Here is a 19,037-nt window from a genome sequence, read left to right on the forward strand (position 1 = left end):
ATCCCTTCTCCCCACATGGCTTTCCTCAGTTTCCCCACCTCCGCCATCCACCTCCCCTGATGCGATCCTCTCCCCACCAGTACAAGATCTGGCCACCAGCGAGACAGGCGTTTGGCGCAGAAGGTCCGGCTCCGGGCCGGCGCCGACGGAGAAGAAGGACCCCGCCCCGCCCCTTCCCCCCCGGAGCCGGGAGCTGCGTCCTGGGGCCGCGGAGCCGGCGTGCTACGAACTGCTCGCTTCTTGTTGCGTCTCCTGATCTTCCCGCCCGTCTCGCTTTCCTTCTCCGGCGTGACGATGTTCGTTCCCTGCGGGACGTCAGAGCCCGACTTTACCGGCTTCACCCTGCTGATGGTGAGTCCTTCCCCACCCTTTCTCTCCGCCTTGCGTTTTCGGGGCTCTGCGGGCGCGACGTGCCGCGCTGGGATCAGGAACCTGGTACGTGGCCTACGCGCCTGTGAGCTGTGGGCTAGTCAGGCAGCTAGCATTTATTAAGCACCTACTATATGCCGGGCCCTGTGCTGAGCGCTGGGGATGCGAAGAAAGAAGAAAGGTTAAAAAAGAAAGTCTCTGCCCTTAGGAAGCTTCTGGTCTAAAAGGGGAGACAGCATGCAAACAACCGTATACAAAGAAGATTGAGACAGGAATAACGGGAGATAATCAAGAGGGAAGTCACTAGAATTGGGGAGGACTGCAAAGACTTCTTCTAGAAGGTGGGACTTTAGCTGAGACTCGAGAGTAACCAGGAAAGCCATGGAGGGAGGGTGGAGGAGAGCGAAAATGCGCTGTTGGGCGATGGGGTGCTGCGAAGGATGGACGGCCGAGAAGCTGGAGTCCCTGGATTGCATAGTAAATGGAGGGGAGTTTAATGTAATAGGACTGCAGAGGTGGAAAGGAGCCAGGTTATGAAAGGATTTGATTGCTAAAACAACCTAAACATCTTCCAGGCTCCAGACTCTACATCAGACTCATCTGCAGGTCGTAGGATCACAGATTGAGAGCTGGAAGTATCTTTGGAAGCCAACGAGTTCAAACCCCTCATTTTACAGATCAAGAAAAAGGCTGAATGAGAGAGGTTAAGTGACTTGCCCAAGGTCGCACAGCTAGTAAACGTCTGAGGCAGGATTCTAACTCAGATCTTCCTTATTCCCAAGTCCAGTCCTGTATATGATACACTACGCAGAGCGAAGAGAAAAGAAAAATGTCACCTTGGACAGCTTTCATTTTGTTTGTTCATTTGTCATAGCCTTTCGACATTAGCCACTTGCTGTAATGTCCATTTATTTATGCACTCTCTTTACCCTCTCCTCTTGGAATTGCTATGTTCCTTTAAGGCCCAGCTCAAGTATTGTCTCCTTCAAAAAGTCACTACTGAGCTCCATCCCCAGTTGCTATCTCCCTGAAATTTCTTTGAATTTATTTTGTGTCTTTTTTGTATTTACTTTTGGGGACACCTGCTCTTTCCTCTCCCTTTCCCGATAGAATGTCATATCCATTTAAGTTCCTGCTTAGAGAGGAGTGTTATTTTTCTGTTTCTGTAACTGTCAGTAGCTGTATCATAAGAAGGAAGATAGGATATAAGCTCATAAGATTTCAAACTGGATGAGATGATAAAAGCCATCCAGTCCAATCTTCTCATTTTACATATTAGGAAGCTAGATTTAGTGACTTATTTTAGGTCTTTCAGATGGTAAGTAATAGGGCCAGAATTCAAACTCATCTTTAGACTCTAAATCCAGTGGTCTTTCCACTGCAGACACTTAGGTTTATATTTGTCAGATCAGTTTTTAAGGATAATCATCTCACCTGGGTAGACAAAAAGATCCTCCTCAACATAGCAGTTTAGCTAATTGTGGTCATGCTCCCCAAATCCTTGGTTGGAGGAGAATAGATTGGAAAAAGCCCTAATTTTGGAGTTAGTTTGGTGTCCTTAAGTCAATCACTTAAGCTCTTTGGACCTCAGATTTGTTATCTGTAAAGTGGGAACAGGGGAGCACCAATATTAGATGATCCCTAAACTTCTTTCTAGCTCTAATGTCTTTATCTGTCTCCCTCACTTCATTGTGGCTCTATTTTTTTACTACTCTGGTTCAGTCTTTTGCCTCTACTAAAGTCCCCAATTGGTCTCTCTGTATCCAGGCTTTTACTCTCTCCAATATTGTCCTTTACTGCTGCCAAAATAATCAGTAAGTCAGTTGGTTAATAAGCATTTGTTAAAACACCTGCTATGTGCCAGCACCTGTGCTAAATGGTAGGGATGCAAAGAAAGGCAAAAGACACTCCCTGCCCTTGAGGAGCTCATAGTCTAATAGTGGGAGTCAACAAACAAATATGTACAAGCTAGCTATATTCAGGGTAAATGGGAAATAATTTAAAGAGAGATGGTGTTTGAATGAAGAGAAATTGAGAAAGGTTACTGTAGAACATAGAATTTTAGCTAGGATTGAAGGAAGCCAGGAGGTAGAGATGAGGAGAGAGCATTCTTGGCATAGAGGACAGCCAGAGAAAATGCCCAGATTTGAGAGATGGAGTTTCTGGTTTGTGGAACAGTAAGGAGGCCAATGTGAATGGTTTGAAGAGTGCGTGGTGGGGCAGGAGCGGTGTAAGGTGTAAGAAGACTGGAAAGGTGTGTATGTGGGGAGTAGGGGTAGGAACTAAGTTATGAAGGACTTTGAACATCAGAGGACTTTGTGTTTGGTCCTGGAGGAGGGGGAAAGAAGGAGGTTTGACATAGACTGGCACTTTAGGAAAATCACTTTAGTGGCTAGATGTAGAATGGAATAGAGTACAGAGAGACCTGTGGCCCAAATACCCACTAGTGGGCTATTGCGATAGTCCAGGTATGAAATGATAAGGGCCTGGACCAGGGTGGTGGCAGTATCAGAGGACAGAGTGAGACAGATTCAAGAGATGTTGCAAAGATAACATCAACAGACCTTGGCAACAGATTGGACACGGGGCTGAGGATGACTCTTAGGTTTTGAGCCTGAGGGAAGATAGTTTTACCCTGGACAGTAATGGAGAAGTATGGAACAATAAAAAAATCTTACTGAAGCATAGGTGATTATGTTACTCCCTAGCTCAAAAAACTGTTGTTTCTTAGGTAAAATATATACTCCTTACTTGCTATTCAAAGCTTTCTGCATTGTGGCTCTGCTTGCTTTTCTAGCCTTGTTTCACAATATCTTCCTTCATGTACTCTTTTCCAGTCAGAGTGGACTTCTAGCTGTTTCCCTACCTCTAATTCCATCCTTACTTCTTTTTGGGGGGTGGGGGGTGGGGCTAGGCAATGGGGTTAAGTGACTTGCCCAGGGCCACACAGCTAGTAAGTGTTATGTGTCTGAGGCCGGATTTGAAACTCAGGTCCTCCTGAATCCAGGGTCAGTGCTCTATCCACTGTGCCACATAGCTGCCCCCATCCTTTACTTCTATGTCTGCACAAGATCCTGTCACCTCTTCCCCTGCCCCTCTCATATCTGGAATTCACTTCTTCCTCATTTCCATGGTTCAGAATGGTCTAGCTTTAATCACAAAATCGGCATTTCCTCAGATAAACTGAGACCTGTTAAAGACCTTAGCTTAAAAAGGCCAAGGTGTCCCACTGCATCCAGGGCCATCTGCAATCATGCTGATATATACATATGTGTGTGTGTGTGTGTGTGTGTGTGTGTGTGTATATATGTATATGTGTTGCCACTGGACCCAGAGAGGTCTGGAGGAGCAAGTGAGACCGGTGACTTTGCACAGCCCTGCCTCACTTAAATCCAATTTACTTGTAAGTTGAGACATCACCTTCCTTCCTGATGTCATTGGTCCTCTTCTAGAACTAAGGACAAACAACAGTTTCAGAATAATGGTAAAATATGACAAATGATAACAGGCAGGACTCCTCAATTCCTATTTTGATTCTGTTCTCTTCTCCCCCCCACCTGAGAGTGAACTTTGCCCTGGAAATGAAAGGATAAAAGTGACTAACAGTGCTGATGGCTTAGATAAGTAATGAATAGTAAGAGAACACTTAGTTGTTCTTTCATGTATTAGGGTCTCCCGGTCCGGATGAACTACAGCTTCCATACTGAAAAAAAATGGCAGATGTAATTGCTAAGCCACTGTCAGTATTATTTGAAATATTGTAGGAATGATGGAAGTGCCAAAGGTTTAGAAAAGGGCAAATATTATTCTAATTTTTTAAAAGGGAGGATCTGGGAGGAGAGAACATAGTCTGCTGACTATATAGGCCAGTGAGCTTGACTCTGATTCCTGTAAAAATTTTTGAACATGTTATTAAAGAGGTAGTTAGTGAACATGTAGAAAAAGAAGCAGTGATTGCAGTGACCTTACATAGCTTCATCAAGAATGAGGCATGCCAAGTGGATACTTTATTTTATGCTAATAGATCAGGAGAATGCTATAGATACAGTTTATCTAGATTTTAGCAAAGCATTAGAATTATCATACTAATCTTATGGAAAAGATGGAGAGATGTGGGCCAAAGGATAATACAGTTAGGTAGTTTTGGAATTACTTGAATGACTACACTGAAGGAGTTGCCATTTAATTGTTCTATGTCAGCCTGTCAGGGATTTCTAGTGGATTGCCTCAAGGATATTTGATTAGCCCTATGCTTCAGTATTTTTAACAGTATCTTGGATAAAGTCATAGATTGGATAAAGGCAGTAGATTTGCAGGTGGACTCAAGGCTGGGAGCAATCACTAATACCCAGCTGAGAGAGTCAGAATAAAAAGGGTTACTGATTGGGGCAGCTAAGTGGTGCAGTGAATAGAGCACCGGCCTTGGAGTCAGGAGGACCTAAGTTGAAATATGGCCTCAGACCCTTGACACATATATTAGTAGCTGTGTGACCCTGGGCAAGTCACTTAACCCTGATTGCCTCACCCCCAAGAAATTTGTTTTTAAAAAAAGGGATACTCATAGGCTGGAGCAGAGGAATGAGTGGAAAAGGATTAAATTCATTAGTAATAAATATAAAGCTTTGGTCTTTCAGAAAATCTAAGTGGTAGCATGGTTAGGCCACAGTTTGTCTGAATAAGACCTGGGGCTTTTAGTGAACTGCATGCTTTATGGGTTAGTAGTGTGATATGGCAGCCAAAACAGCTAATGCCATATTGGCTTAGATTTTAAGAGGCAAAAGAGAGAATGGTTCCTTTATCCTCGTTGCACCACATCTGGACTATTGTTTTCATGAAAAGTTCTAGGTACCTGAATTTAAGAAGGACATTAATAATCTGGAGAGAATTCAGGAAGGATAAACAAGATGATGAAAGGCCTTGAGTCCATCCATGTCATATAAGAATTGACTGATGGACCTGAGGCTATTTATCATAGACGAGAGGAGACTCAGGGGCGGGTCGGTAGTTCAGTGGATAGAGCTCTGGCCTTGGACTCAGGAGGACCTGAGTTCAAATGCAGCCATAGACACTTGACACTTACTAGCAGTGTGACCCTGGGCAAGTCACTTAACCCCAGTTGCCTCACCAAAAAAAAAGAGAGAGAAGAGGAGATGAGTTTTCAAGTATCTGATGACCTATTGTCAGCAAAGGTCAGAACCAAGAACAGTGGGTGGAAATTGCAAAGGGACAGATTTAGACTGGATGTCAGGAAAAGCTTCCTAATAATTAGAATTGTCTCCAAGTAAAATGAGCTGCCACAGGAGGTGCTAGGTTCTGCTTCATTGGAAGTTTGCAGGCAGAGCCTGGTTGACCACTTCTGGTGGGGTTTTCATTTTCAGGTGTTAGTTGGACTGGATGGCCACTGAGGGGCCGACTCGGAAACTGTGTTTTTTCCTCAAGGCTCAGCTTAGGTACCAGCCTTCCCTGATACCCTCAGTTGCTGATATTTTCTTCCTTGTCAAACTACCTTGTATTATATTCACTTTGTACATGTTATAACCTTCCAAATATAATATAAGCTCCTCAAATATTGTTTGATTTTTGTCTTTACATACCCTGTACTTGGTGCAAAGTAGGAATGTTGCTAGCTGTGTTATCATGGAAAAGGTGATGAAAAGGGAAAAGTCTGTTAATCTCTTATTTACCTTGAGTTTCCTCATGTGTAAAATGAGGATATAGTATCTACCTTACAGAGATGTTGCAGATATCAAAAAATGTTTCAAGTGTCTCGTAAGCCATAAAGCACTGTATAAACTTCAGCTTTTACTATTAGGAGTTTAGTAAATAACTTGTTGAATTGAATTCAGAGATAGTAAAGCCAAGATTATGCTCTGGAACCATCCAACACTAGCAGGACCAAGTCTGTGATGTGAAGATCGGTCCCCTTCTCTATTCCCATTGCCACTACCTTAGTACAAGTCTTCATTACCTCTTATGTGGACAGTTGCAGTAATGGAACATATCTTCTACCTTGTGAAAAAAATAACAATAACTAACATTTATATTGTACTGTGTGTCAGGAATCATGCTAAGTGTTTTACAATTATCTCATTTTCTCCTCCCAACAAACCTGGGAGGACAGGAACTATTTGATTCCAATGAAGTAATGTATGTAAAGTTTTTTGTAAATCTGAAATTACCACATGCATGCCTACTGTTCTTTCTTGTATCTCCCCCAGTGCCTGGCATGGTACCCTACTCACAGTAGTTACTGAATAACTATTTCTTGAATGAATGGAGGAATTGGTTGTCTTTCATTCTCAGAGAGGACCAAAGTGACATCACTATGCTAGTGTCAAGTTTCAGCGTGTCCGACTGTGGCTGAGGGGAAGCAACATATGGTAGAAAGCGGTGTGTAATGTGAGACATGAAATGTTGTCAAAGTCATTTAAGCCCTGTGAGCCTCAGTATAATGAGGAGTCTAAGGTTTCATTCAACTCTATTATTTGATGATTCCGTGCAGTCTCTTTAAAATCTGAAGATGCTAGGGTCTTGGTTAAAATATTTTTCAGTAGGATTCCTTTACCCCTGTTATAGGGCTTCTCTCAAACATTTGGTGACTTGGAAACACAGCTGCTGAAGGGCACACACATATCAGAAGGAAATTTAGACTTACATTTGTCAGCATATAGGAACAACTACTATCAAATCAAATAAGATAATAATTATTATTTTATTGTCCAGGTTACCCTATGTAAAAAATAAAATGCTAGAATTTTATTGTTAAGTATATGTAAATTATATGTTGCCAAGTTTAGGCCCTAAATTTTTAAAGTATTTTGCTAATTTTAGTAGCTGATCTAATATCATTTTTTGTGATTTCAGCCAGCGGTATCCGTAGGGAATGTTGGCCAGCTTGCAATAGATCTGATTATTTCTACGCTGAATATGTGTAAGGTTGGTTACTTTTACACTGATTGCCTCGTTCCAATGGTTGGTAACAATCCCTATGCAACTGCAGAAGAAAACTCAACGGAACTCAGTATAAATGCTGAAGGTATGTGCATGTGATCTGAGCCTTTATTACTGTAGCTATCGATCATTTAACATTTATTAAGCACCTGCTCTGTGCCAAGCAGTGTGCTAAGTGCTAGGGGCATAAAAAGAGGCAAAAGACAGCCTCTGCCACCAAGGAGCTTTCAACCTAATGGGGGAAAGGACATGCAAACAAATATAGGCAAAGTGAGCTAAATACAGGATAAATAAAAATAATTAATAGAGGGAAAGCACTAGAATTAAGAGGGGTTTGAGGAAGCTTCTAGTAGAAGATGGAATTTTAGTTGGGATTAAAGGAAGCCAGGGAGGTCGGTAGGTAGAGCAGAGGAAGGAGAGAGTTGCTGGCATGGGGGAACCACCAGAGAAAATATCCTATTACACGATATCCTTATTCTTGAAGCATTTGTGCCAACCCTATACCAAATAATTAATACTGAGTGGAGAATTAGGAATAGGCACTTTACTCCTGAAGTAAGCATTAAATTCTTGCCTTGTGTCTAGCATACATCTTAAAAATATTGACCTGTTTAAAAACACTGCTGTTCTTTTAAACCTTTTGAAAATGGTAGCTCTTCTAAAAAACATGTTTATGCTTTTATTTCTATCTTTAATTTGAAATTGTACTTTTTTTAGCTACCTTACATTCTTGTCATTTTTTTCCTCTTCCTACTCATTGATCATTGATTAGACCTGGAAGAGTCCTTAGAGACCATCTAGTCCAAACCTTTCTTTTATAAATGAAGGAACAGATCCAGAGGAGGTGAAATGACCTACCCAAAGTCACACAACTGCAAGTTTCAGAACCAGGTCTTCTGAGTCTTTTGTCTAGTCCGCTAAAGCATTCTGCCTTAAGACACGAATAAGGGAACTGAGGCTTACTGAGGTTAAGTGACTTGCCCATGGTCACACAATTTGTCAGTGTCAGAGCCAGGATTTCAAACCAGGGTCTCTTTGCCCCTATAATTAGCCATGTGCCACTGCTTAACGAATCATTGCTTATCCTGCATTTTTCCTTTTAGCTAAAGGCATTTTAAAACAATCTGAGATGCACATTAATGTCTAAAAACTGAAAGCATTCACAGAAGTCCTGAGGAACACAGTATAAGCCATTAAACATAGTAATGTGTTATCCTGCTAGAAAATTAGTCTTGTTGTTTTATTAGCCATTGCAGTTTTTTCTTTTCAGTATGGGATAAATAAAAGGCCTATGAAATTCACCTGTAGCTTTTAGAATACTTTTACTAAGAACTGATGTTTAAATAAAATGATAAAGCTTTTGTGTGTCCAATATTTTAATAATTGAGGGAAATAATTACATACAGAAGTTTAATGGAATTTAATTTTAATGTTTCATCACTTTAAAGAATATCAATTGTAATTCCTTATTGTCATCAGTTTTTTTTAACCTCTGGTTTCTTTTTTTCTTTTTCTCTTTTGTTGTAGTATATTCATTGCCTTCAATGAATCTGATGGCTCTCCAACTAAGATCAATTTTTATCAAGGTTAGTATTTTTATTATTTGTCTATATTAAAGTTCTTTTTTAAAAAACCTAACTAGAAAGTATCCGGGTCAATAGTCCAGAAATCAAGATTCAAAAATCAGTTGAGCTTATCTTATTATAGGTAATAGACATCTATTCAGCCCATAAGTTTGGAACAAGGCTTTTGCTTTGGGGAATGGTAATATCTTCTAAGTTTCTTCTCTTAGATCTTTTGAGTTTTTAGATCTAAATACCTATTATTTATTGCTACCCGTAAAGAAAAGACAGCAGAGTGAGAGAATCACATGCCTCTATCAATAAGGTCCTGTCTTCTGCTTAATAAAATATAAATGAAAATTGGTCACAGAGAATACCCCTAATTCTTAATCTGTTTCCCTAATCAGCTCTAAAAATGGCATGGTAGAGTGGATGGAGTGTTGGGCTTGCAGTTAGAGCAAGGTTGAAATCCTACCTCAGGCATCTGCTAACTGATTCCTCAACCTCTGTGTTTCTGAGACAGCTCCCTGGGACGTACCTACTAAGTCATAAAGACTTGCAGTCTGCATTGATGGAGATATTTTCCACATCTAGTGTTTGTCCTTTAAACCGACAAAATTGCCTAGCCTTCTGTGATTTCTAATCAGCCAAAAATGGCAGGCCAAAAAGTTATATTTAAGCACTGGAAGACTCTGGTCTTATTGCTGCAGTTACGTTATTATATCACTACAAGTAGAGGAAAGGCAATGTGTTATCTAGAAAAAAAGAGGTCTAGATTTAGTAAGAGGAGCTAGGATATGAATCCTGCCTCTGCTACTTAACCACTTGAATAATCTTGGACAAGTCTCTACAAATTTCCATTTCCTGATATGTGAAATAGCAGATGGGAATATATTAAGTCTTAAATCTCTAAGATCCTTTCTAACTCTTTAAGTCCTGCAGTCCTCTGAATCTTGTAGCAGTTACACAGAGTTAATGGCTACACTTAAAAAACAGGCTTTTTCAGGCAGTCAGTAATGTAAAAATTACCCCATACTTTGTTATTTTAAAACTTTTACCTTTCAGCTGTTTAAGAATGGCAGTTAGCTTGAACTTTCCACAATTAGAAAGTCTACCAGATTATGCTTTTGACTTGTGCTTCTGTCAGGGATCAAGATCAGTGAAAGATGTGAGAGAAGAGTTGGAAGCATTGAAAAAGGATTTTTATTTTATTTTTTAGTGGCTGGAAAAGGATATTAAAAATAATATATTTCTGACCTTTCTGTCAAGTTTTTACTAGCAAGTAAATCAAAAAGAAAAGCAGATTTAGAAATTAAAATATTGAAGAGCTTTTGGCCATTGTTAATGATGGGGGTGTATAAATTGACAACTAAGAATTTCGAAACTGGACTTAATACAAGTTTTCATAGTGTACTAAGGAACTGTTATATATCATTTGATAATTTGTATATAATCACAAACATTGTATATTATCTTTGTTCTGTTTTACAATTAATTTATTTTTCCATAGTACAGATTTGGAAGTTGAGTAATAGAATAATAGGCCACACTGCTTAAAATTTTCTCTCATTTTTTATCTTTAATCTAAGGATAATAAATAGGCTTGCAAATAATATTATTTTTAATATATATAATGATATACATAAACATCATATTAAAAAGGCCTTCCCCAATGAACCAGTAGGTTTTTGCCATGCATAACCAACAAGATCTGATTTTAATGACTTTTTTTCTTCCTTTCAATGGTGATTAAAGTATAAATCAAAGCCGTTCTGTGAAAAGCTCATTTCCTGGGTGAAAAGCAGCAAATGTGCCAGAGTTATTGTTCTTTCAAGCAGTCATTCATATCACTGTGATGACCAGCAGCTTCGTAGGTATGTTGAATCATCCTCTTTCACATAACATACATGTTATAACATTGTAATTCTGTCACCACTGCAATTTTAGTGTAGAAGTTAGTCCCAGTATTACTAGTTGTAGTATTTTAGAAGTTGTTTTAGTGTATCCAACCTACGTGGCAGTGGATAGATTTGAGCATTTACTGTATTTTGATCTCTTCTCACCAGAAGCTAAGAAGAGGAGGCCTGGCCGGGGATATGGCATGAGGTTTTATGTATTTCATAAGATCTAGAGCAAATGAGGTTTGACAGGAGGGGCTGGGTGTCTAGAACTTTTCATTCCTTGCTTTGTGCTTCTGTATCATAGAGCTTAGTATTGAAGGAAAAAATAGACAACTCATAAAAAGGGGCACTTAACCAACGGTGATAGGTGATAGGTAGCCTTTCTGAAAGGCTGGTTTGGTATTTTCTTTCATTCTTACATGATCACTCATCTTCACAGAAGGAAGTTCAATTGACTTTAATTGCAATCCTCTGGAGTATCAGAACGAGTCCTTTAATGTAGGGTAAAGGAAGTACTTAGGAGAACATGACCTATAACATGTTGTCTTTTGTTACCAATTATATACTTTAAAATTATATTTTCCTTATACTTTATACCAGAGGCTAGAGTAGTGACAGAGACGATGAAATGGTGTTTCAGTTTTTTTTAAATTCCTTTTCATTATTTTCTTGTCAGTGTTTTATCTTGAAACAGAAACATTCTCAAATGATAACTTTGTGTCAGAGTACTTCTTCTACCAGAGTAATATAGGATGACTTCTGCTTGTTAATTCAGAAATTTCATTACTTTATCTGTTTTATTTTACCTGTGGAATGAATATGGTTAGCAGGTGAAATTCATGAGCAACAATGCTAACTCTGTTAATCAGAAATAATAGTTGCTTCTACTAAGAAATGGGTCTTAAAGACCAGAATTTTATGCTGAGGATTCTTTTTTTTTTTAAATGGCTATTTTTGGAACAGTTGTCAGGGGGGTTTCGTCTTATTTTTATGCTGTTGAGTCATTTCAGTCCTGTCCGACTCTCTGTGAGCGTTGAGGTTTTCTTGGTAAAGATACTGAAGTGGTTTGCCATTTCTTATTCCAGCTCCTTTTACTGATGAGGAACTGAGGCATACAGGGTGAAGTGACTTGCCCAGGGTCTCACAACTAGTAAGCGTCTGAGGCTGGATTTGAACTCAGGTCCGCCTGACTCTCTATCCACTGTGCCATCTAGCTGCCCTTATATTCATTTTATAACTGGAGCTAATTTCTAAGACTATTACAATATGAAGAATTCATAGTATTTATAAGAAATGGGAGCAGAAGAAGGTAGAACAGTGAAAAAGGGATAAAATTTTAGGATGGTCTTGACTTTTTTTTTGTTTTCCTTCCCCAGTTATGTGTTATTCATAAAGCAGATGACTGCTTTATGTGTGGCCACAAAACTGTTGTGCTTTTAAAAATACTCTACTCTTAACGCTTACTAGCTGTATGACCCTGGGCAAGTCACTTAACCCCATTGCCTAGGGGGGGAAGAAAACCATGAAACAAAAATACTCTACTCTTCCTTGATTGAAGAGATTTCTCTTAATTTTTCAGTTAATAGAAGCCTAAGTAATTGTAGGTTAAATGCTGGTATTACCTTTGTATGTGATATTTGTGGGTTTGTTTTATTTTAACGAGTGTATTAATTATTATCTCCAGCATTCCATTCCGATACCTACTTACACCTGAAATTGAAAAAAGTGTTGGTGAAACACTACAGCAGCTTCATTGGAAGGAAATGGAAAAAAGCAAATCATTTCCTGAAATAGGAGATTCTGGGTTGTGTATCCGTATCCCTGGAGGCGGTATCACAAAAGCCTTGTACACTGAGAGGTGAGTGTATCAGTTGACTTAATAGAAATTTAGAAGAGGTTTCTAGTATGGGCGTGTGTATTAGAAATCATATGCATTTAATTTAAGGAAATAGCATTGAGGGGTATTTAACAGTATTATATTATAGTACCTTTGGTGTAATTAATCAAAAAGTGTTCCCACTTTACCTCGGGTACTTAAGAATCAACTCTTGGTAACAATGTTGAGGGGCAGATGGGCATTGGAGGAAGAGAAAAGTTTTCTTATTTCTTTCTCTTACTTTTTCAGTAACTCACACATATAGTCCTTGAAATCACCTGAGAAGTTTTAGGACATTTAAAACTTAGTCCCATTTAATTTACTTCTTTTTTCTGCCTAATCATTTCATAGAAACTCAGGCCAAGTTGGACACCAGCTAAAGCTGGACTATTAAAATGTAACCTAGGAAAAGTTTACTTAGGTACAGAGTTTGGTCTCCCACAGTGTTCATTCATACTGTATGTCTGGTTTTTTTCCTGTGTTCTTTTGTGGTCTATTCAAATATTTATGTAATACCTAGTATCCCTACTATATAAGCTCTGTAAGAAGGCAGCCATCAGTCAGTGAATCAGCAAACATTTTTTAAGTACCTGTTATGTGCCAGGTACTGTGGTAGGCATGGGAAAGACAAACTCAAAAATAAAAAATCCTTGATTCCAAGGGATTTACTTCCTCTTGGGAGAGATACATATCTATAAAATAACTACAAGGAAATTTGTAGAATATGTTAGCAACTGGGAAGGATGAGGAAAGGCTTCATATAATAGGGATCCCAAGTGTGGGAAGTAAGGAGGAGTGCATTCCAGGTATGTAAGATAGCCAGTTACAAAGACGTGGAGGTGGAAGATGGAGTAGCACATGCGAGGAACAAGAAGCAAGCCAGTTTGGCTAGACAGTAGAGTGAGGGAGAGAATAATGTATAGTGAGACTAGAAGGTTGGACTTTAGAAGGACTTTAAATGGCAAATACAGTTCATGTTTGATCCAAGAGATAAGAGGGAGCCATCTGTATGTAGCAGAGAGTTGGTGTGGTCAGATGCATGTGTGTGGTTATCCTTCCCATTTTAAAGTTACTGATGTAAGATCTTTAAAATAGAACTGCCGGGGGGCAGCTAGGTGGCGCAGTGGGTAGAGCACCGGCCCTGAAGTGAGGAGGACCTGAGTTCAAATCCGGCCTCAGACCAAACACTTGACACTTACTAGCTGTATGACCCAGGGCAAGTCATTTAACCCCAATTGCCTAAAAACTAAAAAAAAAAAAATTTTTTTAATAAAAAAAATAGAACTGCTGCCAGGGAAAGAACTCTCTTAGATGGCAATCTACTGCCATGGTAGCTAAGCCAGTTGAACTGTGGTGATTATGCAGCTCATCTAGCCAATTATGAAGCAACTTAGCTGTCATTAGTTTTGTTTTAAATTAGGAAACACCATGAATGTGTAAAGAGCATGTCATTTACTAAGGTATGGTGCAGAAGTCTGCCCGCTGCTATTTTAAATTTTTTTTAGTTTGTTTTCATTTTTTAAGTAACAAGAATTTTTGTATTAAACTGCCCCTTCCCCTCCTCCCTCTCCATTGAGCAAATTTAAAAAACAAACTCAAAAATCAAAGCCTCAGTACATATCTAATAGTTCTACAAAACAAATTCTCACATTAGCCCTATCTGAAAATGTGTCTCTCTGCATTATAACGTCATCATTTCTTTATCAGGAGGTGAATAGTGTGTTTTATCTTCATTTTTTGGACTTGTTTATTATCACGTTTATTAGAATTCTAAAATCTTTTATTTCTCATGGTATAAATTGTTCTCCTGGTTCTGCTCACTTTGTTCTGCATGGGTTCATAAAGTTCTGAAATTATCTATTTCATCATTTCTTATGACAATAATATTCTGTTACGTTCATATGCCACAATTTGTTTGGCAATTCCTCATTAGGAAAATGCCCCTTTAGTTTCCAGTTTGGGGCTACCGTGGAAAAAAATCTTGTAAATATTCTTAGTTTGATTTTGAAGACTGTCTAGTTCCTTTCTGTGGTCCTGTGATTGGGCATCACATGAGACATGCACACATTCATTCTTGTAGTGGTCCTTACTTCTGCAAGCCCAACACTTATCCATCTTGCTTTTGTAGCTATATTATTATGCTTATCAGTTATGCTTATAGTCTCTGAGTTTTGATTGAGCCATTTTCCTATAGTTCCTGCTTTAGGGAAATTCTGTTTACTTTTATTTTATTTTATTTTTTGGGCTAGGCAGTGGGTTTAAGTGACTTGCCCAGAGTCACACAGCTAGGACATTCTGTTTATTGTGGACAAGAGGGATTTTTTTTTTATATAAGTATTTTTTAATTTATTCCATTACAAGTTATTTTCTTGCATTTAACTGTCCTGTTCCCTTCTGTAGCTTCCCTTGCCACTTTATATTATTAATAACAAAGTTATTCTAATTCATATTCCAATCAATTGATTATAGTGTTTCTGATAATCACAACCTCCCTAAAATTAGTACTAGGTGATGGTCAGTCATGTGGCACGGCTTTGAGACAGGAGTTTGGCTTATCATGCAGCCTGAATATTGGATACCAAAGTCCATATTAGTTTGTGGTATTTATTTGGCTACTTCTGTCACAGCCATTAAGCTTGTGAGTCCCTGAGGACAGGAACTGTCTTTTGTCTTTCTTTGTATCCCTAGCATTTAGCATAATGTCTGTTACATAGTAGGAGGCACTTAATAAATTCTTATTGATCAACTCACATTGGAGAAGCAAGTAGTGATAGTGACATGATTTTTAACTACCTAGTCCTGGATACATAAAATAAGGCTCTTCACCAGAAAATAGAGGAACATATTAAATCATCTGCCTAACAGTTCTTCACTGGTTAAGCTATGGAAGAAGACATGCCAAATTCTGCTTCCCAAATTAGTGGAAAATAACTAACTCTTTCTCTTTGTTGTAGCTGTTCCAAAGGGATACAGATGGCAGTTGTCCTGAAATTTGTTTCAGAAGGAGATAATATCCCAGATGCTTTTGACCTTGTTAGATATCTTAATGATTGGCTTCAAATAATTAAACCTCAGGTAAGTGTTCTTTTCCATAATTTGTCCTCTAATGATGTCTTCTTATCTCATCATTTATTTCATGTACCATTTATAAACTGTTATAAATTGTTGTTGATAATTTGAGAGGGGAGTACAAAAAGTAGTTGTTTCAGTTCATTGGGAAGAGTGAGGTAGGGCCCAGGGGTGGGTTCTAGTTAAGGAGGATAATGGAGAACATTTAATAGTAGAACCGTTTACTTTGGTTGCCTACAATTTGATTTTTATAAGTTAATTAAATGTTACCATGTTTCCATATACAAACCCCAATATTCCCAGCAGCTCTCTTCCCCTCTTGAAGAATTATACTCTTCAGACTTTGTTTCCCCATACATTATTATCAACTAAATGGTTTTTCTCCTTTATGATGGTGTAGCCACTTTAAAACTGAAGACTTGGAAGTTACAATTATTAATGCTAGAGTGAAACTTGCTACACTCTTCCTTTGCCTTTAATTTAATATCACTGAGATGGGAACAGAATTGCTAAGTTTTCTTTTGAACTCCAGATGTTTCAAGAAGAATGTGAAGTATTATTTATGAGAAATTATGAATAAATAGCTGGAAAGCAATACTATAGCTGCTGGTAGAGTTCTGTGTTACTATAAGACACTCCCATCACCATGAAACCTTGAAGTATTGGGGCATGATGGAAAGAACACTGGACTTGTCTAAGATCCTGCCTCTGCCAAGTTTGCCCGGCTCTGTAAAAATAGCTAGTATGTGGTACTTTCAAGTTTGCAAAATGTTTCATGCTCGTTTGATTCTCCTAATAACTCAGTGAAGTAGGTGCTCTCATTATTCCCATTTTACGGCTGAGGAAACTGAAGCAGAGAGGAGTTGAGTGACTTGCCCAGAGTCACACAGCTAGTGTCTTAGGATTTTAACTCAGGACTTAACTGACTGTAAGTCCAGCACTATTCTCTGTATTCCCAGCTGCCTGTATGACCGCTGGCAGTATGGCATAGTGGACAGAGAAACAGTCTTGGAGTCATAGAGATTGGGTTCAAGTGTTGCCTCTGGCACAGACTGGCTGGTACCTCTCAGCAAATCAGTTAACCTCTTAGTGACTCAGACTCCCTGAGTCTTTTGAAGTTTTAGAACAGGTGCTTGGCTTCCTTGGCAGAGAGTGTCTTCATGGGATGTTCCTCATCCAGTGAAATCACAGCTCTGACCTGTGACCACCAGCAGATCACTTCACCTCCAAACTCACATCCTCAAACTGTAAAAAGAAGAAGAATATTTGCATTCCATGGTTCTCAGGATTGTTGTGAAGAAAGCTTTTTGAATAGAGTGCCAGGTCTAGAGTCAGGAAGATCTGAGTTTAAATCTGGTTTCAGATACTAGCTGTGTGACCCAGGGCAAGTCACTTAACCCTGTTTGCCTTAGTTTCCTCATCTGTTAAATGAGCTGGAGAAGGAAATGGCAAATTGCTGCAGTATCTTTGCCAAGAAAACCCCAGATAGAGTCATGAAGAGTCAAGACATGACTGAAACGACTGAACAAGAAGAAACTATAAAGTACTATTGTAATTAGGAAACTTGTGACACAAAAACGTAACGTGAGGAAACATGCTAGGTTTTTAAAATGTCTTATTGCTGTTTCGTTTTTTTACACCATCTGCCAGTAACTCGGCTCCCCCGTCACTCTTTTGAACCCTGCCTTATGCCATAGAAAGGCAGTTGAGAATACACCATCCTAGGACTGCATTTGGATCTCTGTGTAATAATCTGCCCCTCTTTGGAGAGGAAGGAAACAGGCCTCATCATGGAAAATATTTTGTAGAAATGCCTTTTTGGGCAACCCAAAGCCCCATTATAAATATTTGAAAACCTATTTGTGTGTCAAGTTGCCTCCTGCCTAGAACAGAGATTGCTTCAGGCCCTACAACAGCACAGCAGCTTGAATCAGATTTCAGCAAGTTTGGCGGGTTTTGCTTTTTGCTTTTTGATGAGGCGGTTGAGGTTGAGTGACTTGCCCAGGGTCACACAGCTAGTAAGTGTCAACTGTATGAGGCTGGATTTGAACTGAGGTCCTCTTGACTCCAGGACCGGTACTCTATCCACTGCATCACCTAGCTGCCCTTGGCTGCATTTTTAACAGATGGTTTTTAAGCCTTTCTCTTACTGAGAATCCTGCTTAACAAGATCCATCAGCACTCATCAGGACACTGCTTTGTGCTTTGGCCCCATAGTAAGGAATGGGCAAAATCCCCTGAGAAGGGGCTTGATTCACATGAAGAAAGAAAAACATTTTTCCCCTGATGGTATCAGAGCAAACAGATTGGAGACTGAGGAAAGACTGAGGACTCTGTAGTCCCTGCATGTTGGAATGGAATTTAATGTTTATACTTGAAAGTCTAATGTATTTTTGTTTTTAAATCCAGGAGTGCAATGACCCTACAACATCTATCTCCCAGTGGAAAGTGCCGAGCTCTTGGAGATTGCTCTTTGGCAGTGGCCTCCCTCCTGCACTTTTTTGATTACTTGTCACTGCCCACAGTGGCTCATATAATCTAACAATACAGTTATATGTGTCCCCAAGGTTTTGGGGCCATACCTATGAGGAGCTCCTGGTGAGAGGCGTCTTCTTTTTGTGCAGATTTGTGGCTTCTCTGGGACTTGTAGTCTTAGAAAGTGGCATGGGGCACTGAGAGACCAAGTTACTTCTACAGCCAGTAAGAGGAAGACATTGAAGCCAGGTCTTCTTGACTCCAAGGCCAGCCCTCTCTCCAGGATAGCTCTTGTGTCCTGAAATACTAATTACCAAATACAACCATCCAGTAATTTATAAAAAGATTTGTATTATGTCAATATGACAGAAAATCTCAAAGAAACAGAATAGTCATACTGACTTTCATTATATAACAAATATAAATTTTGCAAAATAAACTTTTTCTTAAGAAATTATTGCCTGAATTGTGGTTTTTGGTTTTTAACTGAAAATATTCCTGAGCAAAAAAGAATATATTAGAAGTGGGTGACCTTTTTTTTTTTACTCTTATGTTAAATATTCTGCATTAGGTTCTCTTTTACATGCGCTGAAGATTTGCATACTACTATCACCAACAGAATCCCTTTCTTGATCTGAATTCTGGGCATTTAAGAGTTTCTGTCCTAGGGACTGAAGCTTTAGTTTTACGTACCTCTGCCTTCCATGTTTTGTTACACCTGGCCTTGCTCATTAAAATCTGGCCTTTATTTCCTTCCAGCTCAGTACATATTCATGAGATCAATTGAGGCCATTCTAGAGAAGAGGAATGGGATAAACAGACTTGGGCAAGAAT

General features: G+C 39.2%; 1 protein-coding gene across 1 annotated transcript; it reads left to right on the top strand.

Moving 5' to 3' along the window:
- The first annotated feature begins 155 nt into the window (after positions 1-155).
- On the top strand, positions 156-18,657 carry PSMG2 (proteasome assembly chaperone 2). The gene is made up of 7 exons (XM_020985576.2): positions 156-351; positions 7,234-7,405; positions 8,848-8,906; positions 10,638-10,756; positions 12,468-12,641; positions 15,614-15,734; positions 18,138-18,657. The coding sequence occupies exons 1-7, from the start codon at positions 295-297 to the stop codon at positions 18,231-18,233; spliced, it is 798 nt and encodes a 265-aa protein (XP_020841235.1). The 5' UTR covers positions 156-294; the 3' UTR covers positions 18,234-18,657.
- Positions 18,658-19,037: the final 380 nt, after the last annotated feature.

The sequence above is a fragment of the Phascolarctos cinereus genome, unplaced genomic scaffold (assembly GCF_003287225.1).
Source record: "Phascolarctos cinereus isolate Bilbo 61053 unplaced genomic scaffold, phaCin_HiC Scaffold_4;HRSCAF=312, whole genome shotgun sequence".
Taxonomy (NCBI): Eukaryota; Metazoa; Chordata; class Mammalia; order Diprotodontia; family Phascolarctidae; genus Phascolarctos; species Phascolarctos cinereus.